Below are 24,488 nucleotides of genomic sequence, written 5' to 3'. Positions count from 1 at the left end.
CTATTAAGGGGTCAGCACTCTCCATGTAAATGGTGTAAGTACATCTATTAAGGGGGCAGCACTCTCCATGTAAATGGTGTAAGTACATCTATTAAGGGGTCAGCACTCTCCATGTAAATGGTGTAAGTACATCTATTAAGGGGGCAGCACTCTCCATGTAAATGGTGTAAGTACATCTATTAAGGGGGCAGCACTCTCCATGTAAACGATGCAAGCACAGATAGCGTGGCCCCCTTATTCTCAATATAAATGACGCAGACATAGATAGGTGTTGCTCCCCGACTCTCCACGTAAATGAGTTACAGATTTACACTCAAACTCTTAACTCATTGTGATATCCTGTAACAAAAGTCACTGAAAGCAATTGAAGGTGTCGGCTTAACACCACTAGTTTAGCCAAGCATGTGCGTTAACTACATCTGCAGACCTACATAGGGCTGCCCCCTTACTCTTCATGTAAATAATGCTGTCGCAGACAGGGCAAAGGCATTTTCAGGAGTTCCGGTGACAAACCGGACTGTCCCAGGAAGCCCGGTGACATCACCAGCACTGATGGGCGGGCTTTAGGGCTGCTAAAGCAGCCTCCGCCCGGCAGTGTGTTATTGTAAACAAAGGAGCCCGTGCCCTGCGCGATCTAGCACAGGGCAAGAGAGCGCATCGGCGCATGAGATGCTCCGATGTTAACATCAGGGGGGCTGCCTGGGTGAAGCTCTGAACCCGGACAACCCCTTTAAAGCACAGATAGTATTTCTTCCCTGTCTCTTATTCTAAATATCATAGAGGTTGCCTCCCTTTCTCTCCCTGTTAAACACTAAACTGCTACTTTCATACTTGCGTTCGGGGTTCCGCTTGTGAGTTCCGTTTGAAGGCTCTCACAAGCGGCCCCGAACTGATCCGTACTGCCCTAATGCATTCTGAGTGGATGCGGATCCACTTAGAATGCCTCAGTATGGCTCTGTTTGACCTCCGTTCCGCTCAGCAGGCGGACACCTGATCGCAGCTTGCAGCGTTCTGTGTCCGCCTGGCCGTGCGGAGCCAAACGGATCCGTCCAGACTTACAATGTAAGTCAATGGGGACGGATCCGTTTGAAGTTGACACAATATGGTGCAATTTCAAACGGATCCGTCCCCCATTGACTTTCAATGTAAAGTCTGGACGGATCCATCTGACTAACTTTCAGACTTAGAATTTTTTCTGAAATATAATGCAGATGGATACGTTCTGAACGGATCCTATAGTCTGCATTATAGGAGCGGATTCGTCTGTGCAGACACCAGACTGATCCGCTCCGAACGCAAGTGTGGAAGTAGCCTTAAATTATAAAAGTAAACCAGAGATAACGGTTTATATTAGGACCTAGTAAAATATGCTGTAGAGCAGGGGTGTCAAACTCAAATTCAGCGGGGGCCGCATCAGCAGTTTGGTCACCCTCAAAGGGCCGGTTGTATCTGTAGGACTATGTGTCCACTCTTTATTATCATAAATTATTGTCACTGCATTCAATTATTACTGTTTTTTGTAATAATGTAAGTAATAACTAGCTCTGAAAGCTTGACCTGCAATCGCTGACTAGGGTCACATAGCATTATACTGATTTATGATGCTATGTAACCCTTACAGTTCTGGAATGTGTTGGATAACACTGACATAATGCTGTCAGTGTTATCCAACACATTCCAGAACTGTAAGGGTTACCGTATTTTTCGCCCTATAAGACGCACCGGCCCATAAGACGCACCTAGGTTTTTGAGGAGGAAAATAAGGAAAAAAATATTTTGAACCAAAAGGTGTGCTTTTGGTGGGTTTTGAACTAATTGTGATCTGTGGGTGGCTCTTATGGGGGGGGATCTGTGGGTGGCTCTTATGGGGGGGGGATCTGTGGGTGGCTCTTATGGGGGGGGGATCTGTGGGTGGCTCTTATGGGGGGGGGATCTGTGGGTGGCTCTTATGGGGGGGGATCTGTGGGTGGCTCTTATGGGGGGGGATCTGTGGGTGGCTCTTATGGGGGGGGGATCTGTGGGTGGCTCTTATGGGGGGGGGGATCTGTGGGTGGCTCTTATGGGGGGGGGGATCTGTGGGTGGCTCTTATGGGGGGGGGGATCTGTGGGTGGCTCTTATGGGGGGGGGATCTGTGGGTGGCTCTTATGGGGGGGGGATCTGTGGGTGGCTCTTATGGGGGGGGATCTGTGGGTGGCTCTTATGGGGGGGGGATCTGTGGGTGGCTCTTATGGGGGGGGGATCTGTGGGTGGCTCTTATGGGGGGGGGGATCTGTGGGTGGCTCTTATGGGGGGGGGATCTGTGGGTGGCTCTTATGGGGGGGGGATCTGTGGGTGGCTCTTATGGGGGGGGATCTGTGGGTGGCTCTTATGGGGGGGGGGATCTGTGGGTGGCTCTTATGGGGGGGGGATCTGTGGGTGGCTCTTATGGGGGGGGGATCTGTGGGTGGCTCTTATGGGGGGGGATCTGTGGGTGGCTCTTATGGGGGGGGATCTGTGGGTGGCTCTTATGGGGGGGGATCTGTGGGTGGCTCTTATGGGGGATCTGTGGGTGGCTCTTATGGGGGATCTGTGGGTGGCTCTTATGGGGGATCTGTGGGTGGCTCTTATGGGGGATCTGTGGGTGGCTCTTATGGGGGATCTGTGGGTGGCTCTTATGGGGGATCTGTGGGTGGCTCTTATGGGGGATCTGTGGGTGGCTCTTATGGGGGATCTGTGGGTGGCTCTTATGGGGGATCTGTGGGTGGCTCTTATGGGGGATCTGTGGGTGGCTCTTATGGGGGATCTGTGGGTGGCTCTTATGGGGGATCTGTGGGTGGCTCTTATGGGGGATCTGTGGGTGGCTCTTATGGGGGATCTGTGGGTGGCTCTTATGGGGGATCTGTGGGTGGCTCTTATGGGGGATCTGTGGGTGGCTCTTATGGGGGATCTGTGGGTGGCTCTTATGGGGGATCTGTGGGTGGCTCTTATGGGGGATCTGTGGGTGGCTCTTATGGGGGAACTGTGTATGACAGTTATGGGGGGGGGGGGATCTGTGGATGACACATATATAGCATCTTATGCTATGTGTCATCCACAGATCCCCTCCATAAGTGTCCCTGTAGTAGTGAATGACCCTCAATACACGGGCTAGGGGCTGACATCTGCTTTTATAATGACAGCGGGGCCCGTGCAGTGACTATTCTACTACACGGGCCTCGCTCACTGTATATTTGTATCTCTAATAGTTAATGGTTACCGTATGTATATAATCACATAAGGAGCGCTGTGTATTACCGGTACTTACAACTACAAGCGCTCGCCGAGAGGAGGGAGGAGGCAGGCCGGGAAGACAGGCGCTGGCAGCGTGAGTCATACATCATGCGCCCACGCCGCCTGCTTCATTCATAAAGTGGGCGGCGCAGGCGCGTGACGTATGACTCACACTGCCAGCGCCCGTCCTCCCGGCCTGCCTCCTCCCTCCTCTCGGCGAGCGCTTGTAGTAGTGATAATAAAAGGTGAAGGCTGGCGGCCGGCGGCGGCTACGCGGGCCACATGACGAGGTCTGGCGGGCCGGATTCGGCCCGCGGGCCTTGTGCTTGACACCCGTGCTGTAGAGTGATTGTCAGTCTTTTAGTATACCATACAGAGAACACAGGAAGGGTCAGGGCTTTTCAAATTTTTTTTTTGTTCTATTTCAAACAGGGCAACGTAGGGAGGCTCCTACTTAGGGTTGTTTCGATACCAAAGTTTTGATTCGGTTTTGGAACGTCCGGCCTATAATAGAACAGTCCGATCCTATTTTTGGGGGGGGACAACTTGACTAAAAAAAATGCTGAATCGCGCAGATTTTTTATTTTCTCTCTTTTTCTCTTACGGCGTTTATTTATTGTTTATATATTTTATATGTAAAATTGGGAAAGGGGGTGATTTATACTTAATATTTTTTTATCTTTTTTTTTTTATAACTATTTCCCCCCTTAGGGGCTAGAACCTGGGATCTTTTAATCCTTTTGTCCTATTCACCCTAATAGAGCTCTATCAGAGTGAATAGGATCTCACACTCTCCTTGCTGCCCTGTGCTTTGTGCACACGGCAGCAGGGAGCTTACCATGGCAGCCAGGGCTTCAGTAGTGTCCTGGCTGCCATGGTAACCGATTAGAGCCCCAGGATTACACTGCTGGGGCTCCGATCAGATGCTGCCACTGCCTCCAATGGTGAGGAGGGGAGGGGACCCTGTGGCCACTGCCACCAATGATTTTAATACTGGGGGGTTGAGGGGAGGGTGCGCACTGCCCCACCAATGATTTTAATACTGGGGGGGGGGGTTGAGTGGAGGGGGCTACTGGGCCACCAATGATTTTAATACCTGGGGGGACCACTGCGCCACCAATGATAATTAACATTTAATACAGGGTGCTGCACCTGAGGGGTTAACCGCTGCTGATCACAGCTCCCCGCCAGCACCCGCCTTCTGGATTTGTAGTAAACGTTTACTTTCATTGGTGGCGCAGTGCGCCCGCCTCTCTCTCCTCATTGGTGGCAGCAGCGGCACAGGGGAGAGGGAGAGAGTTCCTTCTCCCCTGTGCTGCTGAGAACACGGAGCGCGCTGAGAGCAGCGAACTCTATGTTCTCCGATACTAGACTGCGCAATAGCGAAGCCTAGTATTGAAAAAAGGCAAATCTCAGTATCAAGGTCGATACCAGACAAAAGTATTGATTAGGTATCGAAAATTCGATACCCGAAACAACCCTACTCCTACTGCAGCCAGCTGTCTTACGGCCAGATAAAGGACAGGGAGAAGAAGCAGCGGAGACACAGCTGAACTCCCAGGACACACAAAAGAGATTTCATTATATATTTTTCAGTTTAAATCTTAAAATCAGACAAAATAGGATCAATAGAAAGCAGGAGGAAATGCTAAGCTTTTTTTTTTTTTTTTTTATAGGTTTTTGTTCATTTTCTACGTGTCATTTATTATTGTAGGCTTGGGGAGTGCTGCTCTTCTGGCTCTAACTGTGAATTATATAGGCACCGATATAGTATTTCTTCCTGTATATGGTGAATTCTAATAACGTTAAAAGAGGAAATGCAGTTAAAGTGATCTCAGAATACCGCTGCTTTCCACAAAGAAAGGGTTCTATAGTGATCTCAAACACCTTTGACATTACTTTAGAGATTTCTCTTACTGTAAATCCGGCATAACAGTCCCAACACACTGACATTGATTTGGAAGGTCTTTTGCTTAGAATACTGTGTCAGATAACCAGTAATGGGAATTTCTGAGCACTGTCAATGGAATGGGTTTTCTTTATAGTAAAATGTGCTTCTTTTTCTTAAATCAGACCTGATTTCTCCTTTAGAAATACTGAATTAAAATTCACATAAGAGTTTAGCAACCTTTATAAAAACAACATAATAATAATAATAATAATAATATTATTATTAACTATATTATTTACATTCCACTAGAATATTTAAAACAATTTGGAAATTATGGGATAAACACCATACAAATAAACTAGGTGGGTGCAGAGTAAGGCTTCGTTCACATCACCGTTCAGCCTTACCGTTCCGAGCAGGAAAACGGAAAGGACGGATTCGGCTCACAACTGAGCCAAACGGAATCTAAGGACCCTATAGACTATAATGGGGTCCGTCAGGTTCCCTGCTCAGAAAAAGATTTTGGAGCGGAGACAAAAGTAATGCATGCAGGACTTTTGTCTCCGCTTCAAAAATCTTCTTCTAAAAGCTCATTTGCATCCCTTTCTTTCAAGAATTCCAGAGAAGCATGTATGGCCGATAAGGCTAGGTCTACACGACGACATTTGTTGCGCGACATTTTGTTGCACTAATGTCACGCTACAATTTTTATAATGGCAGTCTATGGTGTCGCACTGCAACATGCGACATGCTGCGACTGCGACGCAACAGTCGCAGAAAAAATCCATTTGAGGTGGATTTTTCTGCGACTGTTGCGTCGCAGTATGTCGCATGTTGCAGTGCAACACCATAGACTGCCATTATAAAAATTGTTGCGCGACAGTGCAACAAAATGTTGCGCAACAAATGCTGTGCCCTATCTGTCGCGTGACTTACTGTCGCGCGACAAATGTCGTCGTGTAGACCTAGCCCAAAACTTCTCATGCCGATTAAGGCGCTTTCTCCCCAAGGAGAGATAGTACCCCCCAAATCCTGACTTGGGCCTCTCACCCAGTTAAAGGGAGTCTGTCACCACAATTTGCCCTGTAGACCACTTACATAGCACTGTAGCACAACTATAGATCAGTCAAACGGTACCTTTGTCTTTTTGTTTGGATGTTCACCAGGGGCAAAAACTGAGTTTTATTCATATGTTCGGGCTGTAAGTGCCCAGGGGCGGCGTTCGGGCTGTAAGTGCCCAGGCCGCTCTGCCTTCTTCTCACATAACCCCTCACCAGCCTGTTGCTTGGCCCGCCCCGTAAGCCTCTTACGTCCTCCAGTGTACTGGCCGATATCCCGCCCGCGCATGCGCACTGCATGGAACGATGCTGCTGCCCACAATGGTCATCACAGTGCGCATGCGCCGGAAGGATATCAGCCAGTACACTGGATGACATAAGAGGCTCCCTTTAAGGCTACTTTCACACTGGCCTTTTGGTTTCAGTTTGTGAGATCCGTTCAGGGCTCCACAAGCGGTCCAAAACGGATCAGTTTTGCCCTTAATGCATTCTGAATGGATAAGGATTTGCTCAGAATGCATCAGTTTGGCTCTGTACCGCCTCCAATCCGCTTTGGAGGCGGACAGCAAAACGCTGCGTGCAGTGAAAACGGATCCGTCCCGATTGACTTACATTGTGTGTCAGGACGGATCCGTTTTCACTAACACAATAGAAAACGGATCCTTCCCCTGCTGACTTTCAATGGTGTTCAAGACGGATCCGTTTTGGCTATGTTAAAGATAATACAAATTGATTTGTTCTGAACGGATGCATGCAGTTGTATTATCTGAACTGATGTGTTTGCGCAGATCCATGACGGATCCGCAGCAAACGCGAGTGTGAAAGCAGCCCAAGCCAGTACTCTCTGATCTGCACTGATGAGGGGCAATTGCTGGCTTATTTAATATCAGAGTCATGTCTCAAGGCCTATTTAAAGGGTCGAACATTGACTTATAGGATAGCTGCCTCATATCTGGTGGCATTAGAGGCAGGGCTTGTTAAGAGCTCATTTGCATCCCTTTCTTTCCAAAATTCCAGAGAAGCATGTATGGCCTACAAGTCTCCTCACGCTGATTAAGGCGCTCTCTCCCCAAGGAGAGATAGTACCCCCAAAAAAGTAACCTTTAATATATAGCACCAGCATTTTGCAATCAATAAAAGCAGTCATGATATAACATAAATAATTGACAAAGATGGAGACAAAGAGGACGCCCTATCACAAAGCAAAACAATATTTGTGTCACGCAGAGCAGACTCCAGTGCTGCATTTTTATACTCTGAACTACTACAAAGCCAGAGCTAATCCAATACAGAGCTGGCTGGTGAATGGGAGGCAATGGAGAGGTCAACAAGCACTGGCAGGGATGCGACGCTAGCAGCAATAACCCCTCTACTCACCTGACAGTGTGCCAGCTGCTGATTCAGGGCTTCAGCCCGACACAGAATGTCCTCCACACTCATCTTCATGGTCAGCTCGTTAATGTGCTGAACAGGAGCAAAGACAACAGACAATTAATTGTAAAGCAAAGTGGAGAGGGGAGGGGGACAACAGGAAACGAATTACAGTCGTGATAACAAAACAAAGACAATACAGATATGCACAGGAGTCAGCTCAATTATTTTACTTCAGGTGACAAGATGCTCATAACAGTTATTCAACCTTCAGGGTCAGAGATGTGTTCCAAGAGGCCATGTTAGTCTTGGAGCCCCAATTACCTCACCACCAGCACCATCGCTGACCAGAACCTTACCAACATCTAGATCTGCCATAGACATGACTAGTGGTCTGTTTACTTGCATGCATACCCTGCAGGGAACCAGTGCAGTGCCTTTAGTACTTATGTAAAACATTTGTGCAGCCTTTTCCTTTAAGGCTCAGTTGTTTGTGCTGAAGACCACTCTTTCTTTTGTACCCACCAACAGGTAGTTGTCGTCATTCTCTGCTACAATACCACTTGTTACAGTGAGTTTCACCCGGTCATAGCCACTGCTTCTACTGCCCCACTCATGTGCCACCCCTCCTCTTTTCCGGTGAGTGACTGCGTGAATCAGTGCCAAGGCTGCTGTGATCACAGGACTTTATTCCTTAGCATGTCACTCTACAGACACAAAGACAGGGAATAAAATATATTTTTGTAAGATTAAGTTAATTTAGCTACAGTACATACCGTATTTTTTGTCTTTTAACGTGAATACTAGTAAGTGCTTTTTCCATAATGAAAGTGCTCACTAGTATGAAGGAAGTGCGGTGAGTGTAGCACTGATAGTGCTGGCTGTATTGACCGCTCCCTGGTCTTTCTACAGGCGCCGCTCTGAACGTGTCCTGACTGCATATAGTGTCGGTATGTAGACCACGCACTATGACCTGATGATGTACACAGTCAGTTTATAGTGCAAAGCGGGCCTGTAGAAAACCAGGGAGCAGTGAGTGCAGGAGAGACAGACGGATCTGCAGAGTCGTGGAAGAGCAGGAGAGGTAAGTTAAAAGGGGATATCCACTTTTTACTATTCATGACCTATACTAAGGATAAGTCATCAATATCAGATCGTGGGGAGGTCCGACTCCCAGCACCCTTGCAGATCGGCTCTTTGAAGAGAAGGCAGAGGCGCTCCTGTCATCACTGGCCTAGAAAAGACAGAGAGAAGGCCGCAGCGCTCACAGGAGCACCGCTGCCTTCTCAAACATCTCAAAGGTCATCAGTTAGAAAGTCTCAGAAAGCCCCATTTAAAGGCAAGTTAATCACTGCTAGAAAAGGAGAATATTTTGTATATAATTTTAATTGCCTAGTACTCCCAATTTTTTAAAAAAATAGGCAATAATTCTAAAAGAAAATAATAGTTTTCCATGGATATGGAGTTAAAAATAATGCCCCCTTCTGACAGAAGTGTCTATTAAATTATACATAAACATTATCCCTGTCCTCCCACTGGAAACAACACTCCCGCAATTTTGATTAGAGATGAGAGAACAGAATTGAACAAATCAATCAATGAATTCATAAAATTTAGAAATAAAAGGCTCTTCAAGATCGCTGCACTTGTCACCACACTATACACCAGTGGTTATCAATGTCCCAATGCCATGTACCCCCATTCCTAAAACTATACCTCCAAACTTACTCCCACATACCATGCTGCATCTATTAAAGGTGCAGCATGAGAAAACTATGAGTACCCACTAGAAATACACAATATACCCCATGAAGTAAAGGTATCGGGGGGGGAGCCTGGGCTCTACACCATTCTGAGATCACCTTTTCTTTACACAAATTGATCCATTAGGGAAATTGCAGCCCCAGAACTTTCCACCTGCCAAAGTAACTGATGTCTATAGGAAACCCAGGCAGAGATCAGTCATTCTACTTGACATGAGGATTTTATTTTAGGCATTACTTAAAGGGGTTCTGCAGTTTGTTTAAACTGATGATCTATCCTCTGGATAGATGATCAGCATCTAAACGGCAGGGGTCTGACCCCCGGGACTCCCACTGATCAGCTTTTAGAGAAGGCAGCGGCGCTGCAGGAGCACCACGGCCTTCTCACTGTTTACCGCAAGCCCAGTGGCGTCACAACTAGTATGGCGCGGCTAAGCTCTGTTCACTAAGCCTGGGCGTGGCTAAGCTCTGTTCACTTGAGTGGAGCTTAGCCGCGCCCAGTCCAGTTGATAGAAGTCGTGACGTCACTGGACCTGCGGTAAACAGTGAGAAGACCGCGGCGCTCCTGCAGCGCCGCTGCCTTCTCAAACAGCTGATAGGCGGGGGTCCCGGGGGTCAGACCCCCGCCGATCAGATGCTGATGATCTATCCAGAGGATAGATCATCAGTTTATCAGTTTAAACAAACTGCAGAACCCCTTTAATCTGTATGTCAGCAGAACTACAGATTAAGCAATCTTTATTGAAGGCTGGCTCAGTCATTTGTACTGAGGAGACTTAAAGGGAACCTGTCACCAGTTTTATGGTGTCCTAACTAAGGGCAACATAATATAAGTGACTGATTCTCTTAGCAAAATGCTGGGTCACTTTCTTTAATTGACCCAGTCAATCTGCCAACATCTTGTATTGAAAAGCTCCAGCTGATAATGATGAGTCATGAATATTCATGAGCTCCTGACTCTCCCCGTCTACCTGCTGCTGATTGACAGTTATTTTCTATATGAATCAGCAGCAGGTGGGCGGGAGAGTGGCTATAGCTGTTAATTAAATAAACGCTGGACTCAATGACATCACGCTGGACTCAAATCAGCTCATTAGCATGCGGCATGCAGCATCTTTGTGTGTATATTATGAGGTAACCATCTGTCACACCAGTAAGTGAATACATCTAAGGCACTTTTTAGTAGTTAATGATTGTATATAATTAGTTAGATTATAATCCAATATCCACATGACAGGTTCCCTTTAACACATCATTTTAACTTTTCAGAATTTTAGATTTCATGTAGTGCCTGATCTAGCAGGGAACATCTGGATGGATTGAGCAAGACTTTCCATCTTTTACCACAAAACTAGGGTTCTTATAACATGAGACTTATCAATTTAGAAAGATGACAACCAAAAATTAAAAAATAAATCTTTATTTAGCCTAACATAATGGCTGCTTGTCTGTAGTTTTCAAATGGACAATTTACAGTTCTATATTGTAACTATGGACAATGTTCTATGGTGAAGCTCTTGAGCCCCAATGCAAAATCTGTAACAGGGCCCCAACCTACTATGTGTCATTTATAATACTGGTGGGCCCCCTCAGGCCCGGTAGCACTCTATAGGGAGACCCTTGAATATGGATTCTATACCTTTCCTTGCAGAAGGACTTTAGAGGGAACAGATCAGAGGCTAAGCCTAGTCTCACTTACTTTAAGAATCTCATTGAAGCCATAGTCGGAGTTCATCAATGCTTCCCGCTCCGAGTCTAGGATACCACATGCCACAAGAAGGTGGTAGTTAGGACACGGCAGCCCCGTCCACAGAACCTTGATGCAAAAACAAACAAGGAAGATGATTTCTGTGCAAGAATATTATTATAACAGATCTGAATTAGGATGAAATTTGGCATCATGGATTCTGTCTGCAGATTTTCACATGGAACATCTGATATGTGGGCAGCGTGAAGCTGTTCAGAGCGATACTCACATCGTGACAAAAAGGATCTATTACTCTGACGAACAACCATCTATGGATACTGACAGCAGTTGGGATGGGTAGTATGATAAACACTGGCCACTTATGTCCTTGTTTCAAGTAACGTTCTGGCAGGACAGGGGTTAAGGAAGTCACTTATATACATACTGATGTGCACTAAGGCCAGCTGATACAGTGCAATTCTGGGCAATCCGGAATCCAATAATTCAATAGCAGTCTGCCTGATTAAATTGAATTTTACAAGAGAAGTGGAATACCTTCAGAGAAAATAATATATTCTATGTCCACAGACACTTTTATTAGGCTCTACCAAAAGATCTCTTGCTTTATATTGGGGGACCACAACAGACAAACCCCGACTGCCATAGTGACTTCGCTTTGGCACATCGTGGGGACGGCACCACAGCATGTAATACAGAAAATATTAGGAGTACTGTCACATCCACAGGTTAGACCATAAGTGTCCGACAGAAGCAGGGCCACCTCTGGGTCCTGCACCTATCTGAAGAACAGTCGTCGCCAACCCATCTAATGAGGCAGATTCTGGTTGTTGAACCAAAAAGAAAATGGATGGAGAGGTGGCTATGCAAGTGTGTTTTCACATCTATGGGCGTTAGCCAAGCACGTGAATGGAGACGGCTACACATACTCATCTGAGGCCATCTCTCCACATGGATGGCCATGCACGTCAGGGGACCCCTGTTATTCACATACATGCTGAATCCAGAGTTAGGACCTGTACCTATCAAGACATGTATGGCATATCCTGTGGATAGGCTACAAATGTGCAAGATGGAACATAGTCACTGGTGCTTACCTCCCATAGGAGAAGAATATCTTGGAAGGAAAATTCCCGTTTGAACCAAATGAGCAGCCACCGGAAGCAGCAACTTAAATTTCCAGATTCTTTGGAATCTAACAAACATATAAAATTTTTTTTTTTAAAAACAGTGTTCATAAAATATTCACAATGGTTAGAAAATATATATTTTTATTTAACACTAGAGTGGAGAGGACTCTTATCTGTAATGTGTGTAGCTATGTATCCAGTATGGTAGTACACTGTGAGGATATTCAGTTTGCTTCCTACTCCACAAACATATCTGTCCATTAAACTACAACGGATCAGGGTTCAGCAACCTCCACAATTCCGGCTGTGATGAAACCACGTGTACACTTGCTCAGCTGTACTGAGAACTTTCACACTTGCGTTAGGCTTGTCCGACACCGGAATAGCCTGCCGGATCCATACTAAAGTTTGCACATGTGTGCTGGCGGAAGTTCACCCTGGCCCATACACTATAATGGGGACGGGCCAGAGATGAGGCCGCAGCATGCTGCATTTTGTCGGTATATTTGCTGTGCTGTGGCCGCATCTCCGGCCCGTCCCTATTATAGTGAATTGGGCCAGGGCGGACTTCCAGCAACTCACGTGTGCAAACGTTAGTATGGATCCGGCAGGCTATTCCCCTGCCGGACAAGACTAACGCAAGTGAAAAGAAGCCTAAAATATACGATAGAAAAGAAGGATTATATCAAAAGTCGCATTCCCAAATATACACGTGGGGCAAAAAATGTGCGCACTTTAGCCTGGACACCTTATAACATCCTATGGGTATACATATTTTTCTTATCTTTGACATTAGATATCATGCATGTAGTAGTATATACTTTCTCATCCATGGTTTGTCTGGGCACCATTCTTTTTCTTATTAGGAATTAGGTGTGCATTAATATGTAGGGATGGATTTTGGTCCCACGTGGGGTCTTTATTGTATCCAATATTTTAACCTCTTCTTCTATTGTGGCTTTAATAAAAATGGTTATATTTTTGGCTGTGCAACTTTTGATATAGTTCTTCGTTTCCATTATATGTTCTAGTTGGTTGCCTGAGCGATTAGTACTGCACACCTACATTTTCAGTATGATTTTTTTCACAGTCTAATGTCCCATTTAGATTGCCTGATGTTCGGGCATATTATCGTTAGCCACGTTCGTACAAAAACCCGTTAGCGGTAATCTGCTGGTGTAAAAGTGCCACCAATTACCCAATGAATGAGCGAAACACCTGTTCATCAGGTAATAGGATCGCTGGGTGCGGTCAACTAAGGCTACTTTCACACTTGCGTTCGGAGCGGATCCGTCTGGTATCTGCACAGACGGATCCGCTTCTATCATGCAAACGATGGTATCCGTTCAGAACGGATCCGTCTGAATTATATTTCAGAAAAAAATCTAAGTCTAATTGTTAGTCAGACGGATCCGTCCTGACTTTGCATTGAAAGTCAATGGGGGACGGATCCGTTTGAAATTGCACCATATTGTGTCAAAGTCAAACGGATCTGTCCCCATTGACTTACATTGTAAGTCTGGACGGATCCAGTTGGCTCCGCACGGCCAGGCGGACACGAGAAACGCTGCAAGCAGCGTTCGGGTGTCCGCCTCCTGAGCGGAACGGAGGCCAAACGGAGCCATACTGATGCATTCTGAGCGGATCCGCATCCACTCAGAATGCATTGGGGCTGTACGGATCCGTTCGGGGGCCGCTTGCGAGAGCCTTCAAATGGAACTCACAAGCGGAACCCCGAACGCAACTGTGAAATTAGCCTAAATTATAATTTGTCAGCAGCAGATTGTGCCGTCTTAACAGCACTCTGCAACTGGAAAACAATGTATGGGGACAAGCGATGGCATAAGTGATTACTCCTCCCCATACTGTGGAGGAGATCACTGTATGTAAATTAAGCTGTCTCCTTCACTGACGGGCAGGAGATTGCCAGGACGGAACGCCTTCTTCTCAACAATCGTCTGCTCAATTGAGCATTGTAAAGGAGCCTTAAGTCATGACTTGCTGTAGGACAGAAGGTGCACATCAGTTAGGGGCTATTCAATCAGTAATGGCGCAGCTAAACCACATGTAAATGCTGATCTCTTTTCCTGAAGTTGTACCATGAAGAAATGAATGTAAAAGCACTGGAAAAAACAAATGTATTTACACTGGTTTGTCTCAGCGTTGTAATGGTGCAGCTCTCTGCCTTCCATCGGTCCAGAGACCAATCTAAGTCTTACCCCGTTATAAACATCAATACATCTCTTTATAGAGGTCATTCAATGGGATGTCTGAGATATTTAAATGGAGCACAAAGCCACTAAATGTGATTAAACAAAAAAGAACAAAAAAAAATTATATAATTATAAATAATATATTCTATTAATCCCCTGCCAGGATATCTTTACTTTGACTGCAGCAATGACGTGCCGTATAACCGTCAGAGCTGAATCCAATGACTGGAGGCCAGTATACAGCACAAGCCTGTTGAGGGTAGTGATTGGCTGCAGAGAACACGTGGTGCATATGGCAAAACGTATGCCAACTGATGGCATTTGTAAGACGGATCAGGATCCTGATCCGTCTTAAAAATACATTGAAATGCCGGATCAGTCATTCCGGTGTCATCAGGAAAAACGGATCCGGCATTTATTTTTCTCACCTTTTTGAATACCGGATCCGGCACTAATACATTTCTATGGGGAAAAAAAATGCCGGATTCAGCATTCAGGCAAGTCTTCAGTTTTTTTGACCGAAAATAAGGCTACTTTCACACTTGCGTTATTCTTTTCCGGAATAGAGTTCCGTCACAGGGGCTCAATACCGGAAAATAACTGATCAGTTTTATCCCCATGCATTCTGAAAGGAGAGTAATCCGTTCAGGATGCATCAGGATGTCTTCAGTTCAGTCGTTTTGACTGATCAGGACAAAGATAAAACCACAGCATGCTACAGTTTTAAATATGCACTCAACTGTAATAACCTAAAGAATTTATTTAAAGGGGTTGTCCAAGTCATTTTTTTTATTCTTTCTATGTTTCTAACTAGGCAAATGTAACAGCTTTCCAATTAACTCACTTTATCTCCAGTGGCCGGTTTCTCAGATTTCACTGAGGGTCACATGACCTGTGATGTCAGCTTCTCTCCCTGCTCTGATAATGATCGTGCACAAGCCTGAGAGGTCTGTACTCAAGATGTCACTGTGCTGGCCACACCCCCCTGTACTGCCATCTGCTGCTGGCTGCTCTCTCCCAGGATTCTTAAGCCCTTCAGCTGCACAGACTCAGGGCTGAAGTATTTATTGAGTAGCTGCAGGCAGTGAGGAGACAAATGCCGGGCATATGACCTGAAAGAGAAGTTCTGCAGAGCATTGCAGGGAGGGGGAAGATCCTGTGTGTATTAGCAGTGTCATTGTACAGCTGGGACTTGTAGTTCTACACATACAACATGCTGCAGTCTCCCAGCAGGCAGACATGTCACTCAGGGCAGCTCTTGTATTCACTCCCTTAGCAGAGCAGGGGGCGGGGCAGAGATTGTTTTTATTGCAAGTAAACAAAGTGCCAGAAGAGAACCAGGGAAATGAGGAAATAGATATTTTATTGCCTAAAACTTGCTTTGCTTAGTTAGGCTACTTTCACACTTGCGTTTCAGGGTCCGCCTGTGAGATCCGTTTTAAAGGCTCTCACAAGCGGCCCCAAACAGATCAGTTTAGCCCCAATTAACCCCTCAGGATCCTGAAAACTCAGATCTGAAAAAGCTGTTATGCAGACGGAGCCGCAATGAACGGATAGCAGCGTTTGCATTTATAGGTGCTGATCCGTCTGTGCAGATACCAGACGGATCCGCACCTAGCGCAAGTGTGAAAGTAGCCTTATACATAGCTGACCATCTTTTTTTCCCCATAAGTCGGACAACCCCTTTAACCTATTAAGGACTAAGCCCTATTTCACCTTAAGGACTTGGCCATTTTTTGCAAATCTGACCAGTGTCACTTTAAGTGCTGATCATTTTAAAACGCTTTGACTTATCCAGGCCATTCTGAGATTGTTTTTTCGTCACATATTGTACTTCATGACACTGGTAAAATGAAGTGAAAAAAAATCATTTTTATTTATAAAAAAAATATCAAAATTTACCACTTTCAATTTCTCTACTTCTATAATACATAGTAATACCTCCAAAAATAGTTATTACTTTACATTTCCCATATGTCTACTTCATGTTTGGATCATTTTGGGAATGATATTTTATTTTTTGGGGATGTTACAAGGCTTAGAAGTTTAGAAGCAAATCTTGAAGTTTTTCAGAAATTTTCAAAAACCCAATTTTTAAGGACCAGTTTAGGTCTAAAGTCACTTTGCGAGGCTTACATAATAGAAACCACCCAAAAATGACCCCATTCTTTAAACTACACCCCTTAAGGTATTCAAAACTGATTTTACAAACTTTGTTAACCCTTTAGGCGTTCCACAAGAATTAATGGAAAATAGAGATACAATTTCAAAATTTCACTTTTTTGGCAGATTTTCCATTTTAATAATTTTTTTCCAGTTACAAAGCAAGGGTTAACAGCCAAACCAAACTCAATATTTATGGCCCTGATTCTGTAGTTTACAGAAACACACCATATGTGGTCGTAAACTACTGTACGGGCACAGGGCAGAAGGAAAGGAATGCCCTACGGTTTTTGGAAGGCAGGTTTTGCTGGACTGTTTTTTTTGACACCATGTCCCATTTGAAGCCCCCCTGATGCACCCCTAGAGTAGAAACTCCAGAAAAGTGACCCCATTTTAGAAACTACGGGATAGGGTGTCAGTATTTTAGGTACTAGTTTAGGGTACATATGATTTTTGGTTGCTCTATATTACACTTTTTGTGAGGTAAGGTAACAAGAAATAGCTGTTTTGGCACCGTATAAATTTTTGGTTATTTACAACATTCATCTGACAGGTTAGATCATGTGGTATTTTTATAGACCAGGTTGTCACGGATGCGGCGATACCTAATATGTATACTTTTTTTTATTTATGTAAGTTTTACACAATAATTTCTTTTTTTAAACACAAAAAATAATCATGTTTTAGTGTTGCCATAGTCTGAGAGCCATAATTTTTTCAGTTTTTGGGTGATTACCTTGGGTAGGGTATGATTTTTGGCACTATTTTGGGGTGCGTGTGACTTTTTGATCGCTTGCCATTACACTTTTTGTGATGTAAGGTGACAAAAAATGGTTTATTTAGAACAGTACCTAAAATGTATACATTATTTTTTATTTATGTAAGTTTTACACAAAAACTGCTTTTTTAAAACAAAAAAAATGATGTTTTAGTGTCTCCATACTTGAGAGCCATAGTTTTTTAAGTTTTTGGGCGATTGTCTCAGGTAGGGGCTCATTTTTTGCGGGATGAGGTGACGGTTAGATTGGTACTATTTTGGTGGGGTAATGCCTTTTTGATCGCTTGCTGTTATACTTTTTGTGATGTAAGGTGACAAAAAAATTATTTAGCACAGTTTTTATTTTTTATGGTGTTCATCTGAGGGGTTAGGTCATGTTTATAGAGCCGGTCGATACGGACGCGGCGATACCTAATATGTCTAAAAAATTTTACCAATTTTTTTAAACTTTATTTGGGGAAAATGACGTTTTGGTTTATTTTTACTTGAAACTTTAAATTTTTTGGGGGGAAAACTTTATTTTTTCAACTTTTTTTTTTTGTCCCACTTTGGGACTTCAACTTTTGGGGGTCTAATCCCTTTTACAATGCATTCCAATACTTCTGTATTGGAATGCATTGGCTGTATGAGTAATACTGAGTATTACTCATACAGCTTCCGGCCTGTGAGATCCAGGGGGCTGGAGCTCACAGGCTCGTCACCGGAAGGCAGTGCAGATGCCTAAGGAAGGCATCGCGCTGCCTTCCATGCCATCGGGTCCCCCCTACAGCCGCATGGGGACCCGATGGCACCGCTGCCAGCCGGATAAGGTAAATCCGCAGGTCTGATGCGGCGATGCGAATGATTTCAGCGGACATCCTGTTTCAATTAACCCCCGCCGCAATGTAATTTTAAAAAGTTAGGACGTACCGGTACGCCCTGGGTTCTTAAGGACTCGGCAAACATGGCGAATCGGTACGTCCTAAGTCTTTAAGGGGTTAGTATGAAAACGAAAAAATAAAACCCCAAATCACTTATTTATATCCTCACCGCAAAAAAAAAAAATTACATAATTAAATTGTTAATTTAAACATACAAAGCCTCATACAGCCACATCAACGGAAAACTAAAAAGATATGGCTGCTGAAATGCAGAAGTTAAATTTAAGAAATACAGTGTGTCAGGGGTTTACTGGCCTCCATTGCTGACAGGTCTTGGTTGAGGGTCCAGTATCCAGAGTCCATTAATTAGGCCTCAGGATGGGGCTTAAAGGGGAAAATCCCTTTAAAAATAGTTTTTTTTGTGCTTACCTGTAAAATCATTTTCTAGCTGAGTTTATTGGGGGACACAGGAGACCATGGGTATAGCTGCTGCTGCCACTAGGAGGCGACACTAGGCAAACAAAAGTGTTAGCTCCTCCTCTCAGCTATATCCCTACTGCATACACTGAGCTAATCAGTTTGTACAAAAGCAGTAGGAGCAGCCAACAGAAACCAATCTTAAGAAAGAGAGCTGGAGATGGGTCAGAACCAAGAACAGGTGGGACCCACCAAAAATAAACAGCAATGTACTTAATGGGTCGGTGCTGTGTCCCCCAATGACACAGGAGAACATGGGACGTTCCAAAGAAGTACCATGGGGAGGGAACAAAAGAATAGAACAAATCTAAGGCTGGCAATGAGGTCCTGCACAGAAATGTGGGGAAATAATGCACAGAAACCCTGAATAGGACAGGAAGAGCATAAACCAGGAAGGCCAGCAAGAGAGCGTAGAATGCCCAAGGGCTCGAGAGGGTTCAGAAGATGTGGATAGCAGCACATAATATCCACAAGAAGGATAAGCATTGTCTGACGACTGAAGATGATGTGCGGAAGGTACTTCCGGATAACGAGGACCAAAGAATTGCTGTGTGTTTACTCAATAGAAAGGAGCCTGTAGAATCTGGGTATGCACAAGACCTGGCGAACGAGCAACAGGAAGACCCAGACACGACTTTACCAAATGTATAAGTATCGGGATGGGATACTTCAATTACAGGGTATGGGGTGGTGAGAGGGGGGCGCAAGGAGAGAGTACGGGCCGGGAAAAAACAGCATTTGGCCGGGGAATGGAGGGGTGTAGAGGGGAGGAATGGAGAGGGAAGGTTTGGGGGAGGTGGTGGATTGGGGGTTTGGGGGAGGTGGTGGATGGAGGAGTTATACTCCCCCTGTGTTCACAATACTCACCAGGGCTCCAGATGGCGACCAAAATGGTCGCCAATGCGACTTAGAATTTACAAATGGCGACAAGACTTTTTAGTCTTGTCGCCATTTGCAACTAGATCCGCCGCCGCAGCTCTGCCGTTGAATACAGCGGCGGGGCACAGGAGATGATTCTCTGCCCCGCCGCCGATGTTCTTCTCAGCAGCGCAGTGGAGGAGTCTCTCCCTCCCCCCTGTGCTGCCGCCACCGCTGCCAGTAAGGAAAGAGACAGGAGGAGAGGGGCTGTGGCCATTGCGCCACCAATGAAGAGAACTGACCTGTTAATACAAATACAGGAGGCGGGTGCCGGAATAAAATAGCCGGCACCCGACCTCTATGACAGGGAGCTGCGATCAGTGGCAGTTAACCCTTCAGGTGCGGTACCTAAGGGGTTAACTGCAGCCCCCCCAACACCCCAGTATAATAAACATTGGTGGCGCAGTGCCAATGAGGGTTAAAAAAATAAATAAAAATTAACTCACCTCCTCCAATTGATCGCGTAGCTGCCGGTCTCCTGTTCTTTCTTCAGGACCTGTCAAATGACCTGTGGTGACGTCACTGAGCTCATCACATGGTCCATTACCATGGTGATGGATCATGTGATGTACCATGTGATGAGCACAGTGATGTCACCACAGGTCCTTTGACAGGTCCTGAAGAAAGAACAGGAGACCGGCAGCTACGCGATCTATTGGAGGAGGCGCGTTCATTTATTATTATTTTTTAACCCTCAATTGACCTTCTACTAAGCATTCTGTGATAAAGAATTCTATTATTTTCCCTTATAACCATGTTATAAGGGAAAATAACACAGTGAATAGACTTTCATCCTAGCAACCATGCGTGATAATCGCACCGCATCCACTAGGGTATTTTCACACTAGCGTTTTTCATTTCCGGCATAGAGTTCTGTCACAGGGGCTCTATACCGGAAAAGAACACACTTGCTTGCGGATGCTTGCGATTTTCACGCAGCCCCATTAACTTCTATGGGGCACAACATAGAGCATACTGCGATTTTCACGCAACGCACAAGTGATGCGTGAAAATCACCACTCATCTGCACAGCCCCATAGAAGTGAATGGGTCTGGATTCAGTGCGAGTGCAATGCGTTCACCTCACGCATTGCACCCACGCAGAAATCTTGCCCATGTGAAAGGGGTCTAAGTGTGAATAGGACAAGGGTTCCAGCCCCTAAGGGGGCTAATAGTAAGTATAAAATAAAAAAAATAAAAAACACTAAGGCTACTTTCACACTTGTGGCAGTGTGATCCGGCGGGCAGTTCCGTCGATCTGGATGTGACTGAAAGCATTTGTGAGACGCATCCGGATGCGAATCCAGCTCACAAATGCATTGCAAGAACGAATCCATCTCTCTGCTTGTCATGAGGACAGACGGATCCGTCTTGTATCTTTTCACACATTTTTACTGGTCTGCATTGATCCGGCATTCCGGTATTTTGAATGCCGGATCTGACACTAATACATTCCTATGGGGAAAAATGCCGGATCCGTCTGCATGGGGATATGCCTGATCAGTTCTTTTCCGGTATAGAGCCCCTGTGACGGAACTCTATGCCGGAAATGAAAAACGCTGGTGTGAAAGTACCCTAAAATATTAAGTTTAAAGCCCCCTTTTCCAATTTTACATATAAAATATACAAACAATAGATAAATAAACATATTACATAGCGCTGCATCCGAAAAGTCCAAACTATTAAATTTTAAAAAAATATCTCCTATGCGGTGAGCGCCGTAACAGAAATAAATAAAAACCGTGCAATTCGCCATTTTTTTGTCACCTTGTCACCCCAAAAAATAGGATAGGACTGTTCTATTATGGGCCGAACGTTTGATAAAATGCGAATTGCACGCAGCTTTTTTTGGTTTTTTTTTTATGGTGACGAAAGCAAATCAAAATTTTGGTATCGAAACAACCCTATGCCGATCTGGCGCACTGCTCACCCCATCTTCATCCTATTCTGTCCCCCCCCGTCCCCCCCCCCACATCCGCCCTCAGGGTACCAACAGGGTCACCTCTTCAGCCACTAGCACGGAGGTGGTAGTGACGCTGGAGTGGAGGGTAACCCCATGGCTGGCGGGATGCTGGGCCTCCCTGGTCCATTTTTGCCTTCCTGGGGAAGTTTGGGCTGTGAGGGGAACCGACACCGGCCTTCCTCCCGGGGTAAACAGAGAGGCAAGGCGTCTCTGTTTCCCCTATCTACAGAGTAAAAAAGGTAAAAGAACAAAAGAAGACACCCCGCAAAGCTCAGTGTCTGCAGGAGTGATAGTGGCAGCTATACCCCATGGCCTCCTGTGTCCCCCAATGATACAAGCGAGAGGTTGTTGTTGTTTTTTGACAAATACTTATTCCACAGAATAGGGGATAATTTACGGATTGGTGTGGATCTGACCACTGGAACGCCCACTGATCACAAGAATAGGGATCAGTGTTCCCAGTTGGATGGATTGGTGGTCAAGCTGCTGCCCTATTCAACTCTCCCTGGGCGTAATACACAAATGAGAATACAAACCCAGAAAATCACAGAGTGCAGAATCCAGGACACGCAGCAGAAGGTTGAGCTGGGACAGCTGTCTCTTCATACTTTCCTGGCTCTCCTCAAAGTTGTGGTGCTGAGATGCAGGAGAAACAAATCAATGCATTGATCACAAGCTGCTCTCCCTAAAGCAGTGGCTGTCAGCAAGTACTATGTGGTTATAGATATAGTAAAAGTCCTTTAGACAGTCATCAATACGATCTAACAAAGGGTGGATCAGGAGACAGTCACAATATGTATTCTGTAGGCATTACATGGCCTCAGAACCAGAGGCATTTAGATGCCGCTGCTCAAGGAGATTCTGACTATAGAAGGAAGGAGGAGGATTGGTACCAACCAGTAACCATGAGGTGGTCTTGGATTTTTATATGGTCGATCAATGATTACCTATAGGCCTCTAATATTAAATCACTTCCGCGGCACCTTCATTGAACGGCTTTTTGAAGAGCGTTGCGACCTCTTCACCGTTTTCGCCAGTGCTGTCTAATGGATGTGTGCTGTACTGTGGCACTTGAAGAAGCAGTGGTTTATAGCACGCTGACTTTATTCAGTGGTGCCCGTCTCCTCATTTAATACATATTGGGGAAAAAGTTGTATGAAGTACAATGCACAGCCACTACAGAACGTACAGCACTGTGCCTGGTAATGGAAAGGGGGCAGTGCTCGCCCACGTGCCATGGCCTCTTCAAACAGCATGTGGACACCGGGAGATGGACCCCCACCGATCTGATACTGATTGATCAATATTAAAATCCTACACAACACCTTTAAACTGTAGGCCGAACTGAATTCAAACTCAGTGTAATGTGGAAGCTGAGATATCAGAATACTACTATTCCGCAATGTGACTGGCAGCAGATCTACAGACTTGGCTCCATATAAACAGCTCCTCCTAACTCCTCTTCCTGACTGCACGCAGGACTTTTTTTTCCCGTCTGAAATAACGGATCTCAGACAGAAATGGCTAAAACGGATGCCAAACATGCATAAATGAGCATAACGGATGCTTCAAATACAGGATCCGTTATTTCTTTATTTTTCTGTTCTTCTGACAGATCAGAAGAATGGAAAAACAAACGGTGATGTGAACCCAGCGAGTCTTTAGGCAGAGGCTCCACGCCACACAGTATCAGTTTCAGTATAGAACTTACCACCATCTCCATGAATCCTGTGAAGCACCAGAAGGCATCCACCTCATTCTGCATGACATACAGTATGGGGGAGAGGAGGTCGCTCATTCCCTGAACATAACCTGAGCAACAAAAACAAACATAAAATTAGCTAATCCTGAAATCCCACAGGTAGGAACCTCTCCCCAAGTCATCTGGGACACACGGACTAATAGAGTACAAATGTGAAACCTAAAAAGTCTCATCTCCATTAAGGACCCATTACACAAGCAGACCAAGACAGCAATTATCAGAATCAAAAACTGTTCATGCCTCATAATTGCCTACTCAACAGAGGAGGCGAGAGCTGCATTTACATGCAGCAATCCCCTCCACTCAGAGATTCATTGTTTTTGGGCAGCAGATCGCTGTTTACGACAGGGCGATCTGCTGCCCAGAAACTATGACTTAGGTGTCCACATCATTGATGCTTTCACCAGATGAACGAGTATTTGCTCATTCATCGGATGACTGGCACCTTCAGACAGGGCAATGACCTAGCATGGGCATTCCTAGGAACACTCCGTGATAACTGCCCCAATCACTGGCCCCTGTTAAAGGGCCTTTAGAGGTAAAGGTGAGTGCAATCTATTGTTCCTTGTGGTCAGTAAATTCGAGCTGGGCAGAGGCTGGCTGTACTGTTCAGTAGGATGTTTGATTGAAGGTTCCTGCTTCTATGATTAGTACTTCATCTAGTTGGTACTATATGGGGCACTATTGGGCACCCCTATATAAGAGGAATAGTGACCAACTATTTTGCGGCATTATGGCTGGCACTTTTTATGGGCACAAAACTGCTGCCAACTCCCCTTTTGAAACAACTAGTATCCTACATTATGTAATCAGTGACAAACATGCAGTTTTGTCTGTTCTTCCTGAAGAGGTTCTGCAGCAGATGAGTTGTTTATTACAAGGATTAAGTAGCACTCTTACCCTGACAGGGGCCTTTTGCTCTATACATATATCTATAATCAATATCATTTCCCCCCATATAGAACGGTATCAATAAATGATAATGCTCTCCATAATCCCAACCTCAGGAGGAGGACTATGGATGTGAATACTGAAGACTATAAATGACATACCCAGATCAAAATTATACATGCAGTATGTGGTCAAGGCGTCATTGAGAAGGCAGAGCCCTGGGTTGTCATTCCCCTCATAGAACTTGTTGTTCCGGTCTGTACGGCTGACATCTCTTTCTGCAGTTTAAGGAAGG

General features: G+C 45.2%; 1 protein-coding gene across 2 annotated transcripts in view; it reads right to left on the bottom strand.

Moving 5' to 3' along the window:
• Positions 1-24,488, bottom strand: part of TBC1D17 (TBC1 domain family member 17) — a 59,144-nt gene that overhangs the window by 2,591 nt on the left and 32,065 nt on the right. For both annotated transcript variants that reach the window (XM_044281600.1, XM_044281601.1), the window contains exons 11-16: positions 24,355-24,471; positions 23,252-23,352; positions 22,077-22,176; positions 12,136-12,233; positions 11,033-11,149; positions 7,577-7,663 (exon numbers count right to left, since the gene is read on the bottom strand). In XM_044281600.1, coding sequence (XP_044137535.1) covers positions 7,577-7,663; positions 11,033-11,149; positions 12,136-12,233; positions 22,077-22,176; positions 23,252-23,352; positions 24,355-24,471 — 620 coding nt within the window. The remainder of the gene's footprint in view (positions 1-7,576; positions 7,664-11,032; positions 11,150-12,135; positions 12,234-22,076; positions 22,177-23,251; positions 23,353-24,354; positions 24,472-24,488) is intronic.

This window comes from Bufo gargarizans, chromosome 2, assembly GCF_014858855.1.
Source record: "Bufo gargarizans isolate SCDJY-AF-19 chromosome 2, ASM1485885v1, whole genome shotgun sequence".
Taxonomy (NCBI): Eukaryota; Metazoa; Chordata; class Amphibia; order Anura; family Bufonidae; genus Bufo; species Bufo gargarizans.
The sequence above is the reverse complement of the archived record's forward strand: the minus strand, read 5'-3'. Positions and strand labels throughout refer to the sequence as shown.